Source organism: Dendropsophus ebraccatus, chromosome 1, assembly GCF_027789765.1.
Source record: "Dendropsophus ebraccatus isolate aDenEbr1 chromosome 1, aDenEbr1.pat, whole genome shotgun sequence".
In the NCBI taxonomy this organism is placed as follows: Eukaryota; Metazoa; Chordata; class Amphibia; order Anura; family Hylidae; genus Dendropsophus; species Dendropsophus ebraccatus.
The window spans coordinates 27,292,649-27,309,129 of NC_091454.1; the positions used below are offsets into that span (position 1 = coordinate 27,292,649).

At 41.6% G+C, this 16,481-nt stretch overlaps 1 protein-coding gene across 3 annotated transcripts in view; it reads left to right on the forward strand.

The window, feature by feature from the left end:
- Positions 1-853: 853 nt before the first annotated feature.
- The window catches only part of RNF130 (ring finger protein 130), a 152,859-nt gene continuing 137,231 nt past the window's right edge, over positions 854-16,481 (forward strand). For all 3 annotated transcript variants that reach the window (XM_069969163.1, XM_069969162.1, XM_069969164.1), the window contains exon 1: positions 854-1,862. In XM_069969163.1, the coding sequence (XP_069825264.1) occupies positions 1,625-1,862 (238 nt within the window). In that variant the 5' untranslated portion in view covers positions 854-1,624. The remainder of the gene's footprint in view (positions 1,863-16,481) is intronic.

Here is a 16,481-nt window from a genome sequence, read left to right on the forward strand (position 1 = left end):
GAAAAAATGTAATAAAAAGTGATCAAAAAGTCGTATATGCGCAATCAAGGTACCGATAGAAAGTAAACATCATGGCGCAAAAAATGACACCTGACCAAAGGATAAAAGTGTTCTAAGTATGGGAATGGAGCGAATTTAGGGAACATATATTTGTTAACAATGGTTTGAATTTTTTACAGGCCATCAGATACAATATAAGTTATACATGTTACATATCATAGTAATCGTAACAACTTGAGGAACATGCATAACAAGTCAGTTTTACCCCAGGGCGAACGCCGTTTTTGCAAAACTCCCCGAAATCAAAACAAATTCGTTTTATTTTTCAATTTGACAGCGCAAATGATTTTTTTCCGGTTACGCAGCATATGTTATGGAAAAATAATGCCTGTCATTGCAAAGTACAATTTGTTTCGCAAAATTGCTCAAATAAGTCTCTAGGTGAAAAAATGCAAGCGCTATGGACGTTTAAACATAAAATGGAAAAAGCAAAAGCGCAAAAACGAAAATTGGCTTTGACCTTAAGGGGTTAAAGGGGTAATCCTTAAATAAGACTGACCGGTCTGCTGAAGAGTCAGCAAAAATGTAATATTATACACTATACAGGAGGTATATAGAATTTCTGGGACTGTCCCGGCAGCCATATTGGTAACTAGTCGGTGTTATACGCAGTGAATGTGCATTGTTGCCTCAGCAGTCACTTGTTTGTACTTCTTATTGCAACACTGCCTGGAAGATGACACAATGCTGGCACCGGCTCTGCGCATGCGCAGCCAGAAGAGAAAGACAGACGTCGATCACGTGACGGGGGGGGGAGGCACCACCAGCTCCTGTCCTCTCCGTCTAGCCACGCCCCCTGCCTCTCAGACTGCTTGCGCCGGCGGCGGCAGCAGCAGCAGTTCGGGGGAAAGCTCCGTGTGCCGTGTCACCGCGCCGCCCTGCAATACGTCCGTGTCACCTCCAGCCACCGGGAACCGGTGCCCACAAACCGCAGCCTGCAAGCCGCAGGTCACAGAGCGCGATTTAACAGAGGAGAAAAAGTTCCTTTAAGGCTTTCTGTGAACAGCTGCAATCCAGCTGCCTGGGGGGGCAGAGAGACAGGAAACTGCCCCATTGTGCTGGGTGCCAGCTGCAGGGACCCATGTGACCCCCTGGTCCTCCCTACCTGCTGCAGCCCTGGCAGTGCCCTCTGCCCCTTGTTGTTGATCCCAGCTGTTAACCCCTTCCTGGATGGAGACTAGAGAGCAGTGGTGGCAGTGATGTCAGAGGGCATCTCTTTGTGTTGGTGCTTTGCCCAGTAATAGGATTATGACCGCATGCGATGCTCTAAGTAAGATCCTATCTGCCTCCGTTTTGCGCACAGCCACCGTGTCTTCTCTATGTGAGGTGTGCCAACATCCAGGATTGGAACATTTTATTGTTTTTTGTTTTATCAATAACTAATATTCGCTTTTTACCCGTAATGATGTAAGCGTCGTCCACGCCTGCCCGGCGACTACTACTACGCACATCCCTCATCGCTGTAGGGGATAGTTTGGCTTTTTTGCACTTTTTTTTTTGTCTTTTATCGTCTCGTTTTTTTTTTTTTATACCAAAGGATTTAGTTTGTGTAAAGAGCGAGAAGATGATTTCAAGGCGGTCGATGCAGTATCTGAACTGTTTGCCTTTACTAGTCCTTTTGCCCTGTTCGGTGGTCCGCGGCGCCTCCGAGACCACCAATGTGGAATATTACAATGCCGTCGTGAATGTAACAGCGCAGGAGCCCGGCAGCAAACCCGTACTGGACGGTGGGCGCTACGGGCTGGACTCCCCCGTGACGGAAGCTAAAGGGATCATCGTGACACCTGTCAACATCCTGGGAGGTATTTATTATTGGGTTATATGTGTGTCATGTATCATAGTATAAGCGTAAACTGCTACATAAAGAACGTCCTTGTATATCGGATGATCAGGTATGGGGGGTGGGGGGGGGTAACAATAAGTGATCCGAAAAAGTCATCTAGAACCCAACAGATACTGAAAACAAGGTAGTTAAATTTGGGACTAAGTTTTTGACTCCTCTTTTTGACTTAAAAAGTTGAGGGGGGCGTCTCGAACTACCTGTAAAGCTTTGTCTCTTGCTGCTGTGATGTCATGCGCATTGTTTACGTGACGCTGCGATCTCTGGCGTGGGACTACTTATGGTGCGTTTACACAGAACGATTATCGTTCAAATTTTCACATCAACGATCTCATTTGAGCGATAATCACCTGGTGTAAACACGGCGATTGATCGAGCGCAGAGCGAGAAATCGTTCATTGTGCTCGTTCAGCAAGTTCTTAAATCGTCGTTGGTCGTTCACTTAAAATTCGCAGATCGCTTTGTGTAAACAGTTTTTCGCCGATTCACCCTATGTGTGAGATGGGCTTAAGCGATCTTAAAACGATCGCAATAACGATTTTTCTTAAACCAAATCATGCTTCAAAATCGTTAAACGATCGATTGGGCGAATTATCGCTCCGTGTAAACGTAGCATTAGACTAGTGATGTCATGTGAATGATGTGGGCGATGAAGAACAGGTGGGGGGATGTACAGGTGGGTTAGGCGGAGACTACATGGTGATTTTGGCCTGGGTCGCACTGTGTGGACTGAGCTGTGTCTTTTTAAAAATAGAAGGGGGCCGCACTGCTACCGAAAAGTGACAGCGACCCAATTCCCACCTGAGATGGATGTCTTGTGACTGTGCAGTAGCCGTAATGCAACCTGTGACAAAGCACAATACACAAAAGAATACTGAAAGTGATGTGTAGTCCTTAAGGGTTCACTAGAGATAAGCGAACCTCAAGCACGTTTGGGTTCGTCCAATCTCGAGCGGGCAGCAGTTGGATGCACACCCAAGGCTGCCTTGGAAACATTGATCAGCCATGGGCTGTATCCATAATTTCCTAGGGCTGCATCCAACTTTTTCATCCAGTGGCAACCGTATGCTGCACGCTCTGGATTGGATAAACCCAAGCGTGCCTGAGGTTCGCCTAACTTTAATTTTCAACTGATGGCATATCGCCTAGAATCTACAAGATACCTTCTTCCCATTATCTTTTTTTATAGGAATCTTGCAGCGTTAAATTTTCTAATGTAAATTTCCAGATCCATGTACGGCAAAGTGACGTGCAACTTATTGATATGGATTAGTATCACACTATTGTACGGGGCTGATTCAGTTACATCAATGTAGCATGCGCGTTAAAGATGCCTGTCAGAAATCTGAGGATATGGTGCAGATGTAGATAAATGAAAGAATTTTTATTTTTTTTAACTCGCAGAATGTGTTTACAAGGCCTAATGTTTAATCTTGATAAAGTTGGGCAATTTTTGTACAAATACCATTTAAAGGGAGGAATAATTTTACATTTATAAGTACGCAGAGTGAGGCTATGTTCACATTTGATATGAGACTGGCTGTTCCGTCTCTTTAGCGCCGCTGAGTTCTGATGCGGGGGCATCCGTGCACACCGCACACAATGGAGCGTGCAGCCGGAGCTGCTCGCTCCACTGTGTGCACTTACATGTCAGTTTATTGCAGCGCCGCTACGGATCCTGGCCGAAGTGTATACTATATGTATACACTCCGGCCGGGATTCCATACACGGCAACGTAGCGTATATTTTTGCAATTGGCAACAACGGCCGTAGTTTTACGAAAATATACGTAGTGTGAACATAGCCTAGTGTAATATAAAAAAAAACGGTATACTCACCTGTCCCCAGTTCCCCACCCTTGCTGTTCTAATGCTGGCGTTCAGGGCTTCCTGGTCTCTAGTCACTGGTCACAGTGCTGTCAGGGTTTTTTTGTTTTGTTTTGTTACACTGCCACCCTGGGCCCTTGAAAAAGTAAACATTTCTCCCCAAAAAAACCCTTTAAAAGGCAGAAAGAAACTCTTTTTCATATTCTATGCTATTCTAATTTACACACTGCAGAATGTTTACAGAAATGTCAGCTCCATTCATGTGACTGGTTGTGTCTGCAGGATGTCCATGGACGTCTGCCAACACCATTCAGATGAATGGCCAGTCGCAACAATTTCTGAAACAAATCTGCTACACATAAAAGCTTAGTAAGGAGCCGCTGTCATTCTATTTGGATTATTTCCCCTAATGGCTGCTAGGTATGTAAGAAGGTGAGAACTGGAGACAAAATGTATTCCCAGTGGGGACTGGGAGCCATCTGAGCAGCATCTGCGGGGGATCAGTATAGGTGAGTATGCTTGCTTTTTTATATTTAATAAACACAAAGTCCTTTCTATTGCCAGAATATTCCTCTAAAAAAAAAGATGAATAACATGAGAAACATTTTTTTCCCCTTTCAGTAAATTTATCTTATTTAATGTAATTTATGCTTTTTGGATATCTCCTGGGTTGCCGCAACCCATACATCATATATACTACTGGAAGGTGCTGGTTTTTATTAAGGAGATCCACTGGTGTATGGAGTCTTAGGGTGGTATTACACGGGACGATTATCGTTCGAAAAATCATTAGATCGTTCAGATTTGAATAATAATCGATTAGTGCATTAGCAGACAATGCTTAAGCGACCAACGAGAAATTGTTAGTCGTTTGATAGAATTTTAACCTATTTTTTATCGTTGATCGTTTGCAAATCGTTCGCATAAAATAAGACGTCAGTTGCAGTAGTGACGACAGGACGACCACAAGAACGATTATAAGTAACGATCATCGCTCTGTGTAATTGGGTGAGCGATTTCAGGTCGTTCGCCAAGCAGTACAGAACAGGGTTCTTTTTGGCAGGGTAAGATGCCGTTGAGGGTACTGGTTCTAGTTGATGATATCTAGCTGGTTTATAGAGTTTTAAAGGGGTACAGCAGAAAATGTTTGCCAGAAAGTTATACAGATTTGTAAATCACTTGTAAATACTGGGAAAGTTGTTCAGTTAAAAGTAACTTTCTGGCTCCAGTTTGTTTGAAACTATTAGAGATGAGCGAACCAGGTTCGGGTTCGAGTCCATCCGAACCCGAACGTTCGGTGGCTGCAGAACTTGGATAAAGCTCTAAGGTTGTCTGGAAAACATGGATACAGCCAATGACTATATCCATGATTTCCACATAGCCTTATGGCTTTATCCAACCTCAGCAGCCACCGCTAATCAAATGCCGAAAGTTCGGGTTCAGATCGACTCGAGCATGCTCCAGGTTCGCTCATCTCTAGAAACAATTTTTTTTTCTCCAGAGTACCCCTTAATTGTAAGCTTGTGTTACCTTAGTACTTCATCATATAATGCAGTGTTGTCATGTACTGATAGGGATATAGACTAATAAGCATTTCCAATGCATCCTGTTTATAGACCAGTTGCATGTATACGAGCAGTACCCCACCCCCCCTGCAGCCCATGCTTTAGCCTAGGTGCAGATTGTAAAGGAAAGCACCACCTTAATATTTAGATATTATGTAACTAGCAACTTCCTGATATATTGTTTGTCAACCTGTACTGGTCAGAACCGCAAACATTATTGTTACGTAGATTATCCCAAATTTTGAGCAAGATACTGGAGATGTGCCAATGGCAGGCACAGGAAAGGGTGGATGCTGGGCGCTGCGCGGCAGCCTGTATGTCACTGGCAGCTATCACAATCCAGCCTTTTGTAGAGATGATTGGTCGCCAATTTAGCAATCTATGGGAATCAATAGCCTATATAGCAATCTATAGGAGTCAATATCTTTTATAGCAGCAGTATATAGGAATCAGTTGCCTATATTATAGAGGTGTCAAATTTGTGTCCCTCCAGCTGTTAGGAATTGTAGTCTCTCAAAAGTTGGAGGGCCACAGGTTTGACACCTGTGCTATATAGCATCTATAGGAATCAATAGCCTATATAGCATCTATAGGAATCAATAACCTATACAGCATCTATAGGAATCAATAGCCTGTATAGCTATATAGGCTATTGATTCCTATAGATGCAACAAGAGAAACCCAAAGGAGATTCAGTAACAGCAAAATGCAAAGAACGAGGAGAATTGCGTGTGTGTGTGTATATATAATATTATATATTTATATATATATATATATATATATATATAATTATTATTTTTTTAACTGTGTTCCCTTTATGTCTTAAAACTTCCAATTTCCCTGAAAATAAGACTTTTATGTACATTTTTGCTCCCATGTCTGTCACATGTAGCTCCCTTGTGCTATGTCTTATTTTTAGGGGATGACTTATTTTTCCATGAAGAGGAATACACACTTATTGTTGAACAAAAAAAAAAAAAAGATAATTTATTATATACTTATACTGTATAGTAGTTGTCATCACAAACCAGTATAACCAGACAACCCACCATATCCCCCCACCCCTTCCTCTTAACAGCATGGTGGCTAAGGGTGGCATCCGGGGTCTTACTTTCAGGGGATGCCTTTTTTTTCAAGGGAATGCCTTATTTTAAGCTACCCTGTAAATCTTCCACTAGGTGGGTGGGTAGGTGTTTATTGGTTCTGCCCTGGCTTCCTTCTCTGCAACCTGATAACCTAAACGCTAGTATGGAGTGGTATCATGACCCAGCTGTTACATGTGCATATAGAAATACTCCCACTGCTACGTAGTGTGGCACTGAATGGGGAGACTATACCACTATACGGATGACAAGTGGAAAGTGATACAACTGTGCAAGTGCTGAGGGTGTCATGCAACTCGCAAGCCTCTACTTCCCGTTAAAGGTCACATATATGCACTTTATATGTAAAAGTACTACCCTGAGTTATACTATATGTTCTCTTACTTAAATCAGTTATTCATTTGAAGTGTCTAAAAGGGTTAATCCAGCCCCAGAACATAATCGCCCACAGGTCACCACACTGGTAATGTTATGCTATATTTACAGCGAATTAATTCCATTATATGTTAGTAGGAATTGTGTAAGGGAGGTGATGGGAAAAATCAAATTTTTAACTATTGTCCCACCACCTCTTGCCCAGACTACAGGCCCTTGTTTGTGACAGCCTATATATATATATATATATATATATATATATATATATATAATATGGCATTGTGTCTCCAATAGTGGTATGCAGGGCTTCTACAGGGTACGTGCTTGTATTATGTAATCCCTCCGCAGACATGTCCATCCACTTTGCAGAGTTCTCGATGGCTTTAGAACTAACCACCATCTAAATATAGTCAAGTAAAATCTTCTTATGGCCGTGTTGTAATTGCCCTTATATAAGTAATTGTTCTCGGATTGTGATGAGGTTTAATATTCTTTTAAAGAGTCTACAGCTTGTAAAAAAGAGCTAGTAAAGACATCAGGGATCGTAAAGTAGAAAGACAAAGGACGGGACAGGCATATTTCTGGATTTTCCTGTCAAGAACCAATGCAAGCCATCTAATTTTGCCTCAAATAAATAAACACTGAAACAACTTCACGGGCAGTTTTGATCCTATACAGACATATGTGTAACCATGGTAACAGACTACAAACTCCTGTGAAGTCAGATTCTGTAGTCTTATTCCCAGCCGTCCTCAGCTTACCTTTCTGAGTGTACATATTTAATAAGGGCTATATGGACAGAAGTATGGTGTCATCTATGTGTAACCATGGTAACAGACTACAAACCCCTGTAAAGTCAGATTCTGTAGTCCTATTTTCAGCCGTCCTCCCTTTCACTTTCTGAATATACATATTTTATAAGGAGTAGATGGAGAGAGGTGTATGGGCTCGCCTATGTGTAACCATAGTAACAGACTACAAAGAAACCTTGCAGTCTATGTCCTCGTTCTCACTCGATCAATATTTTGTGTTTTATTTTTATTATTTTTTTTTAAGGATGCAAAAAAGGAGAAATAAATGTTTCCGGCCTACCTTTAAAATCATTTTTTTTTCGATTTGCTTTTAAAACTGAAGTGTGAATGAGGCCTGCGACTGATCTTGGTTCCTTTGTAGTCTGTAACCACGGAGACACAGATCTGCAGCAATAGGGCAAAACTTATATAAGAATTTCCCCCCCAAAATTCACTGCAGTCCCATCCAGGACACACATATATACGTGTATTGACAGGTTCTCTGGTGGTGTTCTGTGGACAAGGTCACTGGGGTATCTGCTGACTTAGTCTAGACGGCTGGTGCCAGGACGCTGCGCTTCTTCCCATTAAAAGTGGATCAGGAAACCGAGACCCTGCTGCTGAATCGCTGTTAATGTCAAGAAATAAAATGCTTTTAGATTTTGGCATTTATTATGGCCATAAACATGTTTGTTCATAATTTGTATGCTGCTACACTGAGGGGTTGTGTTACCATAGGCTTCAGGCCTGGTGCTAGTGCAGATGGCTCCTCATAGCCTTAATAATAATGTATGGTAGTGTAAATGATTTCTCTGATATGCAGCCCTAATGCCACAGATTAGCTCCCTTCCTTACCATGCCACCTGTACAAGGGAATCCCAGGCGTTAAAAGGTAGCCACCATGGGGTTGCCTACCATACAGTGCCAGCCACAATGGGGCTGCCCACCATACAGTGCCAGCCACAATGGGGCTGCCTACCATACAGAGCCAGCCACTGTGGGGCTCCCTGCTGTATAGTGCCAGCCACTGTGGGGCTCCCTGCTGTACAGTGCCAGCCACTGTGAGGCCATAGAGTGACGGCCACAGTGGTTATCCCCAGTGTTGTGTGAGGATGTCTTGGAGCTTGATGAAAGTCTCGACCGCTCTCACTCTGATCTTATCCAACTACAGACCTGTAAAACTGCATTGAATGTAAAAAAAAAAACTAGGACTAGGACTAGGAGTTTGCAGATCCATTGTTTTAGGGCTTTTATACCAGGAGCTGCTCCATTGTTTTGGGGCTTTTATAGCAGGGGCTGCTCCATTGTTGTGGGGGATTTATGGCAGGGGCGTTAGTGCAATCTTGTAGAATTTACTTATCCTCAAAGCACTGAATTGATCTAAAATGTGTTTCTTATGTCCGTTCATTAACCCTGAGAGTCGGTCCTAAATTTAGACTAATAGATGTAGGGTAAAGTGAGTCATGAGGAAGTGTATCTGCTTGTGTTGCACAAGGTCCAAAAACTTAGCAGCTAAAAAGTTCCAGCTCTTAATGTAACCATGCAATCTACCTGGGAGGATAACTATATAAAATAACCTGCTGGGTGTCAGATTATAGATATACTGCATGATATATATATATATATATATATATATATATATATATATATATATATAGCGAGAGGGAGAGCAAGGGCAAAATCTTATCATGATAACCTAGTTTAAGCTGAATCTGTTCCACTGTTGTTATCAGCGTTCTATCATTGCTGGAGCACAGACCTGTACACGAGGGAGAAGCAAAAAAAAAAAAAAAAAAAAGATTTCCTGCAGCAAAAAGCACACAGGACTGACACGTTCTCTGGGACATGATCCGTGCAGCTGCCAAATGCGAGGGGAGTCACATTAGTCCTTTTCAGAGAGGCGCAATCATTTTAATATTAGCTTTTTACACTATATGAATATATAACAAGGTTCAGTACACGCACATTAGGAATAGCGGGATTGTGGCGGTGGGGTTTGATGTAGTTACACGTTCTTTATTATTTTTTTTGCCATAAATGTACAGAAAAGCTTGCGTATAATGATCCTTAGTATTAAAGGGGGTACACCACCTTAAAGGGGTTCTTTGTTTTAGAAGACCTAATATCATAGAGGGTCAACTGTTGTGGATCTTTATCTCTTGACCAATATAGGGAGCTGTTGTAAAGAGCGTCTGTCGCCCTGGAGGACCCATCCTGTCCGATTTGAATGGACACGGTGTAATACTTAATCCTTCCTGTGGTGTCGCTGCGGAGAAAAAGGACACTTATTTCAGCATGTGATCAGTTTTTTGTCTTATAACCCTTCTAACCAGTAGGGAAACGGAGAACCCCTTTATTCTAGCTGAGCATTTATTCTACTCTATATGTACGTAGAAGCCCCTTTTCCGACCACCCCCTTTGTAAATGTGGGTGCATAGCTAATACAAACATCCAAACCTGCAACTTTCTTTGGCATTCGCTTCTAATTGAATTAATATGTACGCTCAGTTGAGATGAGAGTGCACATTTATGATGGAGGTCAAAGAGATAACTCGTAGCAAACCGTCATGGCCTCCTTAATTATTTTTTTTTAGGCTATGTTTCCACTACATACAGACAACGGCCGTTGTGTAACGCTACCGTCGGCCGGAATTATCACTATCATTAATTCCAGCTGTAGGTAGCGTTAAACAGTGGTCATTCACGGCAGAACGGCCGATGTTTGTACAGCGCGTGGACATAGCCTTAAAGCCCTATTACACGGGCCAACGAGAGGAGCAAAGGAGATCATCCAGGCAGCCCATAGAGGATAACGGCAGTCTGCTGCCGCCGCTACTATTCCTCGGAGCGACGGCGGCAGATTGCTGCTATCACAGTCGTTTGTCTTTCAACATGTTTGAAAGACAAACGACGCAACGATAAACCGACATGAACGATGTTGGCTGATTGTTGCCTTCTATTCCACAGGACGTATTCGGCCGATAATCGTTCCGTGTAATAGGGCCTTTAAGTGGGAACATCCCTTTTTCACCTGTTTATATCTGGGTCAATCAGTGTTTCAAAAGCGAGGGATGTGGGACATTCATTTGCATTGCGTGAGTCCAGACCCTTGGTCCACCCTTGGTGTTTGACACTGAAGGACCTCTCATTTTTTTAAGGAATTAACTGAAAAATGTCTTTAATATATATATTTATAATGTACAATCTACATTTTCCGCTACCTCTTAATGTTTGAGTTCCTCCGGATATTATAGAAACATTTTGGTAACCCTTCAGCCTAAACTGGTTCTGGGCGGATCGTGCAGAGTCTCTATGGTACGTTCTCCACATATTCTGGACCACAGCCAGGAGGAGAGAATATAAACCATCCTGTAATCAGGTGATTAGCAATGAGGCGGCAAGTGACCTGTTCACACTGTGCAGACTGATAGCCTCACCTAGCCTTGTCCTATATATACCCATGCACAAGGCTGTTCTATGGATCCACAATACAGTCTCTATAGATGGATGTGTGGGCCCTTATTATACCTTTGTCTTTACCTGCAGAGACATATACTAGATCTTCAGATAGCCAAACTCTTTAGGCTCTGTTCACAATTGCTTTAAAGGTTCTAAATAATGCATATACCTTCACATCTGAAGGGAAGGCAACACAGCACGCCGCATAATTCTTCCTGTCAGAACGATACAATATTTGGCAGGTCCTGGACGACGTTCATGTAACCCTTTGAGGACCAAGCCTAAAATGACCCAGTGGACCGCACCAATTTTCATTTTTGCATTTTCGTTTTTTCCTCCTCCCCTTCTAAGAGTTTCTATCTACAAGGCCATGTAATGGCTTGTTTTTTTTCAGGAACAGGTGTACTTTGTAATGGCGTCTTTCATTCTACAATAACATGTATGATGGAACCTCAAAAATATAAATTGGTGAAATTGAAAAAAGGATGCAATATGGTAACGTTTTGGGGGGTTCCTGTGTCTACGCTCCTGCACTATACGGTAAAAGCGACATGATCCCGTTATTCTGTAGGTCAGTCTGAACACAACCATATGCAGGTTACACAGATTCTCTAAAGTTTTATTTATTTTTTTATGAAATCCTTTTTTTTTCTTTTGCAATTAATTATTAATAAATTGGGCCTATTGTGACTCTTATAACGGTTTTATTTTTTCACCTACGGGGCTGTATAGGGTGTCAATTGTGAATTATTTTTATATATAATGTAACAAAAAAATCGGTAATCCTGACACTTTTTTCCCCTCTATTTCATTTACGCGATGACGATTGTTACATTTTATTAGATCGGACAATTACACACGCTACGGTATATAATATTTATTTATTTTTATTTTTTATATAATGGGATGGGGGTGATAATGTTATTGGGGGGAGGGGCTTTGGGGTACTTTAAAATGCTTTTTTATTTTTTTACACACATTTTAATCACATACAATCATTAGATTACGTACACTGATCATTGCTATGCCATAGGCATAGCATTGATCAGTGTAATAGGCGCTCTGCTGATGCCTGTGGCAGACCTAATAAGCAGAGCACCGATTGGACCGCATCGATAAGTGACAGGAGCTGCTCCTGTCACTTACACTCAAACACTGCAATCGCGCAGCGACCGCAGTGTTTAAGGGGTCAATGACAGGCTGCAGCGCAATCGTATTAGAAAAACCTACTTGCAAAAACAGCAGCACCCCTGCTTCCAGGTTGTGTTTGGTATTACAATTCAGCTCCATTTACTGAACTACAAAACCCTCACCCAAACTGAGGACAAGAGTGCTGTATCTGGAGGAAAGCGACCATGTTTCTCAGCCCATTTAGGCTATAATAGGACCCAATATTTTAACTAAACAGTCCATGCAGATCACTATTTCCGATCGACTTCTTCATTGTATATGTTTACAGAATTCAAACATATCTTCTACATTTGGATCTTCAGCCACTGTATGATTAGAGCCTTATCTTGACCGTCCAGCTGAGATGGGGACGTCTCTTCACCCTGATATGACGGTACTCGGACCGTATACTGTGTGCGAAGCTATGCTGAGAATTGCTTCTTGGGTCCTTGTCGTCGTAAATAAAGAAAGCCATATAAACAGTTTAGCATGTCAGTAGATACGTGATGAACTGGGGAAATTCCATACTAATGAGCCCTTATGTTTTCCACCTAAAAACTGAAAATTCAGGTCTGTCTGCAGTTCAGCCCAATATACTCCTCACTCTTGGAGGTGTCAGATGCTGAGATATAAGGAGCTGTTTGGTCAGGCCGTTCCCTGGTGGGTTTTCAGGAGATTTTGCAGCTATGAATAGATGGGGGGGCAAACCCAGGCATGATGGGAATTGTAGTTTTGTAACAGCTGGAGGGCCTGAGTTTGACACGTGTGTCTTAGAGTGTTCCCTCCATGTCTCAGACATCCATGGGGTTTGCAAAATCAACCCTCAAGAGTACAGACCTCTACAAACAACTGCCAATATCTTAGTTACTGGTGTGACGTTGTAGTGAAATGTTTTGGACTTTTCCGAGATTTTAAGTTGGGTTTTAAAGGGATTGTCCAGAATTAGAAAAAGCACAGCTACTATTTTGCAAAAACAGCTCCACCCCTGGTTGTGTGTGGTATTACATTTCAGCTCCATTCACTTCACTGCAGCTGCAGTACCTGACCCATACTAAGGACTATAGTGGCACTGTTTGTGGAATAAAGCAGACCCATAAAGATTTCCTTGTCATTTCACGTGTGTGTCCATCAGCACACAGTAAAGAAGGTGGACACACTGAAGGGTCAGGAGACTGAACACTAGGGGGCTCTATAACATTACAGTAATGGGTATAACCAAGCAGAGAAACATTTTTCGGTAGGTTGTAAATAGAGATGAGCGAACTGGGTTTGGGTTTGAGTCGTTCCGAACCCGATCGTTCGGTATTTGATTAGCTGGGGCTGCTGAACTTGGATAAAGCTCTAAGGTTGTCTGGAAAACATGGATACAGCCAATGACTATATCCATGTTTTCCACATAGCCTTAGGGCTTTATCCAGCTTCAGCAGCCACTGCTAATCAAATACCGAATGTTCGGGTTCGGATCGACTCGAGCATGCTCCAGGTTCGCTCATCTCTAGTTGTAAACCAATAAAATGTATGTGCTGACTATGGCTAGTCAAGAATCTTGCAGGGCTGCTTCATTGGGATTACAGACTAGTGCGCCGTACAGTAGGTGCAGATGCACCCCTCTGACTTGTGCTGGGCGACACATACCCTGTTTTCCTAGGCACGTATCCTTAATTAAAGGGGCTGTCTTGGATTTTTGCTGCTGATTCACTTGTGGTAAACAAGATGTAAAATGATGCAAGGCAGGAAGCCGTGAGGTACAATAATGTCACAATATAGAAAGAATGTGAACAGTGATAGCGCTCTTGACTGTCGGCCAAGTTGTTTTTGCAGATGACTATGAGAGCGAGGGGGGAGAGGAGTCTGACTATTGTGCATATGCAATAAATGTTCACATGGGGATTACCCATTAATACCATGTTTTAGTCTTTTGCTTATCATTGAGCATTCTCTATTTTGTTAGCCCATCAGTGCCGCAGCTCCCGGGTCGGGATGTTGGCAGGGAGCATACACACATAGGGGGAGATTTATCAAACATGAAGCAAAGTGAAGCTGGCTCAGTTGCCCCTAGCAACCAATCAGATTCCACTTTTCATTTTCCAAAGAGTCTGTGAGGAATGAAAAGTGGAATCTGATTGGTTGCTAGGGGCAACTGAGCCAGTTTCACTTTACACCAGTTTGATTGATCTCTTCACTTGTTCCATACCCAGTAGGTAGTCAACACTTTACATTTATGATAAGCAGAGAGATTTTTTTTTTTGTTTGTCATTGCACATGTGTGTCCACCAACACACAGAAGACAAGGTGGACACACTGAAGGGTCAGGAGAGTGAACACTAGGGGGCTCTATGACATTACAGTAATGAGTATATTTAAGCACAGAAACATTTTTAAGTAGGTTGTAAACTGATAGAATGTATGTTCTGATATCTTAAGTCTAAATTAATTTGTGGGATGATGCCTTTAATGGTTTCGCTGGGCGTTTGGGGCTTTGTTTTAGAAAAACAAAAATTCTTTGATAAAGATGTATCACGGGCACTTTTCCGGCGAAAATCTCTTTCTGTCAAATTAACTGGTTTAAGAAAATTATATAGATTTGTAATTTTTCTTAAAAGTCTCAAGTTTTCCCATACTTATCAGCTGCTGTATATCCTGCAGGAAGCGGTGGATTCTTTCCGATTTGACACATTGCTCTCTGCTGCCACCTCTGTCCGTGTCAGGAACTGTCCAAAGCTGTAGTAAATCCCCATAGAAAACCTCTCCTGCTCTGGACAGTTGCTGTCCAGACAAATCTATATAACTTTCTGAAACCAGTTGATTTGAAAAGAAAAAGAGTTTCACTGGAGTACCCCTTATAAGAAAAAAATGTGTGATATAATAAATAAATAAATAAATAAATATATATATTCAAAAAATTCCAACAGCACTTCCCGATATCTTCAAAAACGTGAATTATTTATTCAATCACATAAAAAAAAAAAACAGTGTGGCATAGCAAAAAATCAAACATTTGAAAGAAAAAGAGTTTCACTGGAGTACCCTTTATAAGAAAAAAATGTGTGATATAATAAATATATATAAATATATAAATTTGTATATGGAGTGGCTGGATGGATAAACCTAGAAGACCCCTTTTAAGAAAATTTTTCTTCCCTTATACTATACTGCTTTTTACTGAATGAGTTAATTTCCCCAATGCCCTACCTCTTGCCATTCTTCTTCCCACAGGCCTTATATAGAAGTATCTCTATATTTGTTTAGTCTGTGAGATTGCAATGTAAAGAGAATATAGCGGCGTTCATTAGAATTTCATGGGGGGGAAGCAGCGGCACAGGAGATTGCGGGAGATCCAATCTGCTCTAGATATCATTTCCTCTGGTAAAGGAATAAAATCCCTAGAGAGAGAACCTAGTCATCAGCGCTACTAATGTACACATATATATTTTACAGCATGTGACTCACTCTCAATGGTAAAAAAAAATAAAAATTGTTGGTTTGTAATGTGAACCCATAGAAATTTCAGCAGTTAAGCGCCAGATGGTATTTCGTTAACAGTATTTGTATCTCAAACTTTCTTCAATCTCAACAGTCTTTTAAGAAGGAATATGTTTTCTTATTTAAAAAAAAATAAAAATTAATGCTTATGCCATAAAACTGATGTAAAAAAAAAAAATGTCCAAAAAGTTTCGAAACCCTTTTTTTTTTTTTTTTAGCAAAACGAGGCTTACACAAAAGTTTGTGGCTGTTTTTACGTCAGAAAACTTGCATGCAAGTCTTATTAAATACCATTGTCTTCAGTAAAAGCTTTGTAATGTTTTGTGTCTACAGCTCCTATGCAGACTGTTGTGTCTCCATGGTAACAGACAACAAACAAACCATGTGTAGTCTGATCCTGCAGCCCTGATTGATTTTCTAGTTTTGCTAACCAGCAAGTGTACATAGTCAGAAATAAAGTTCACGTAAAAGTGAGAAGAGTAGGACTATAATAAAGGGTTTGCCTGGCTAATATAATTCATGGCCCATCCTCAGGATCCGCCATCAGTCGCTGATCTGTGCAGTCAGTAGTTGAGCGCCATAACTACACAATCAGTAGGACCACAAGAAGTTGGATCAGTTCACCGTGTAGTGGTGGCACATTACTGCAGCTCAGCTCTTGTTAAGGTGAATCCCTTTAAGTGAGCGTGCGGTTTGTTGCTATGGATATACAGAGATCTACATAGGAACTGTATACATGTAATATAGTTGAGTTCAAGCTTAGAATGCCTTTAGAATGCAGGCTATATGGCTGTAATTCTATGTCAAAG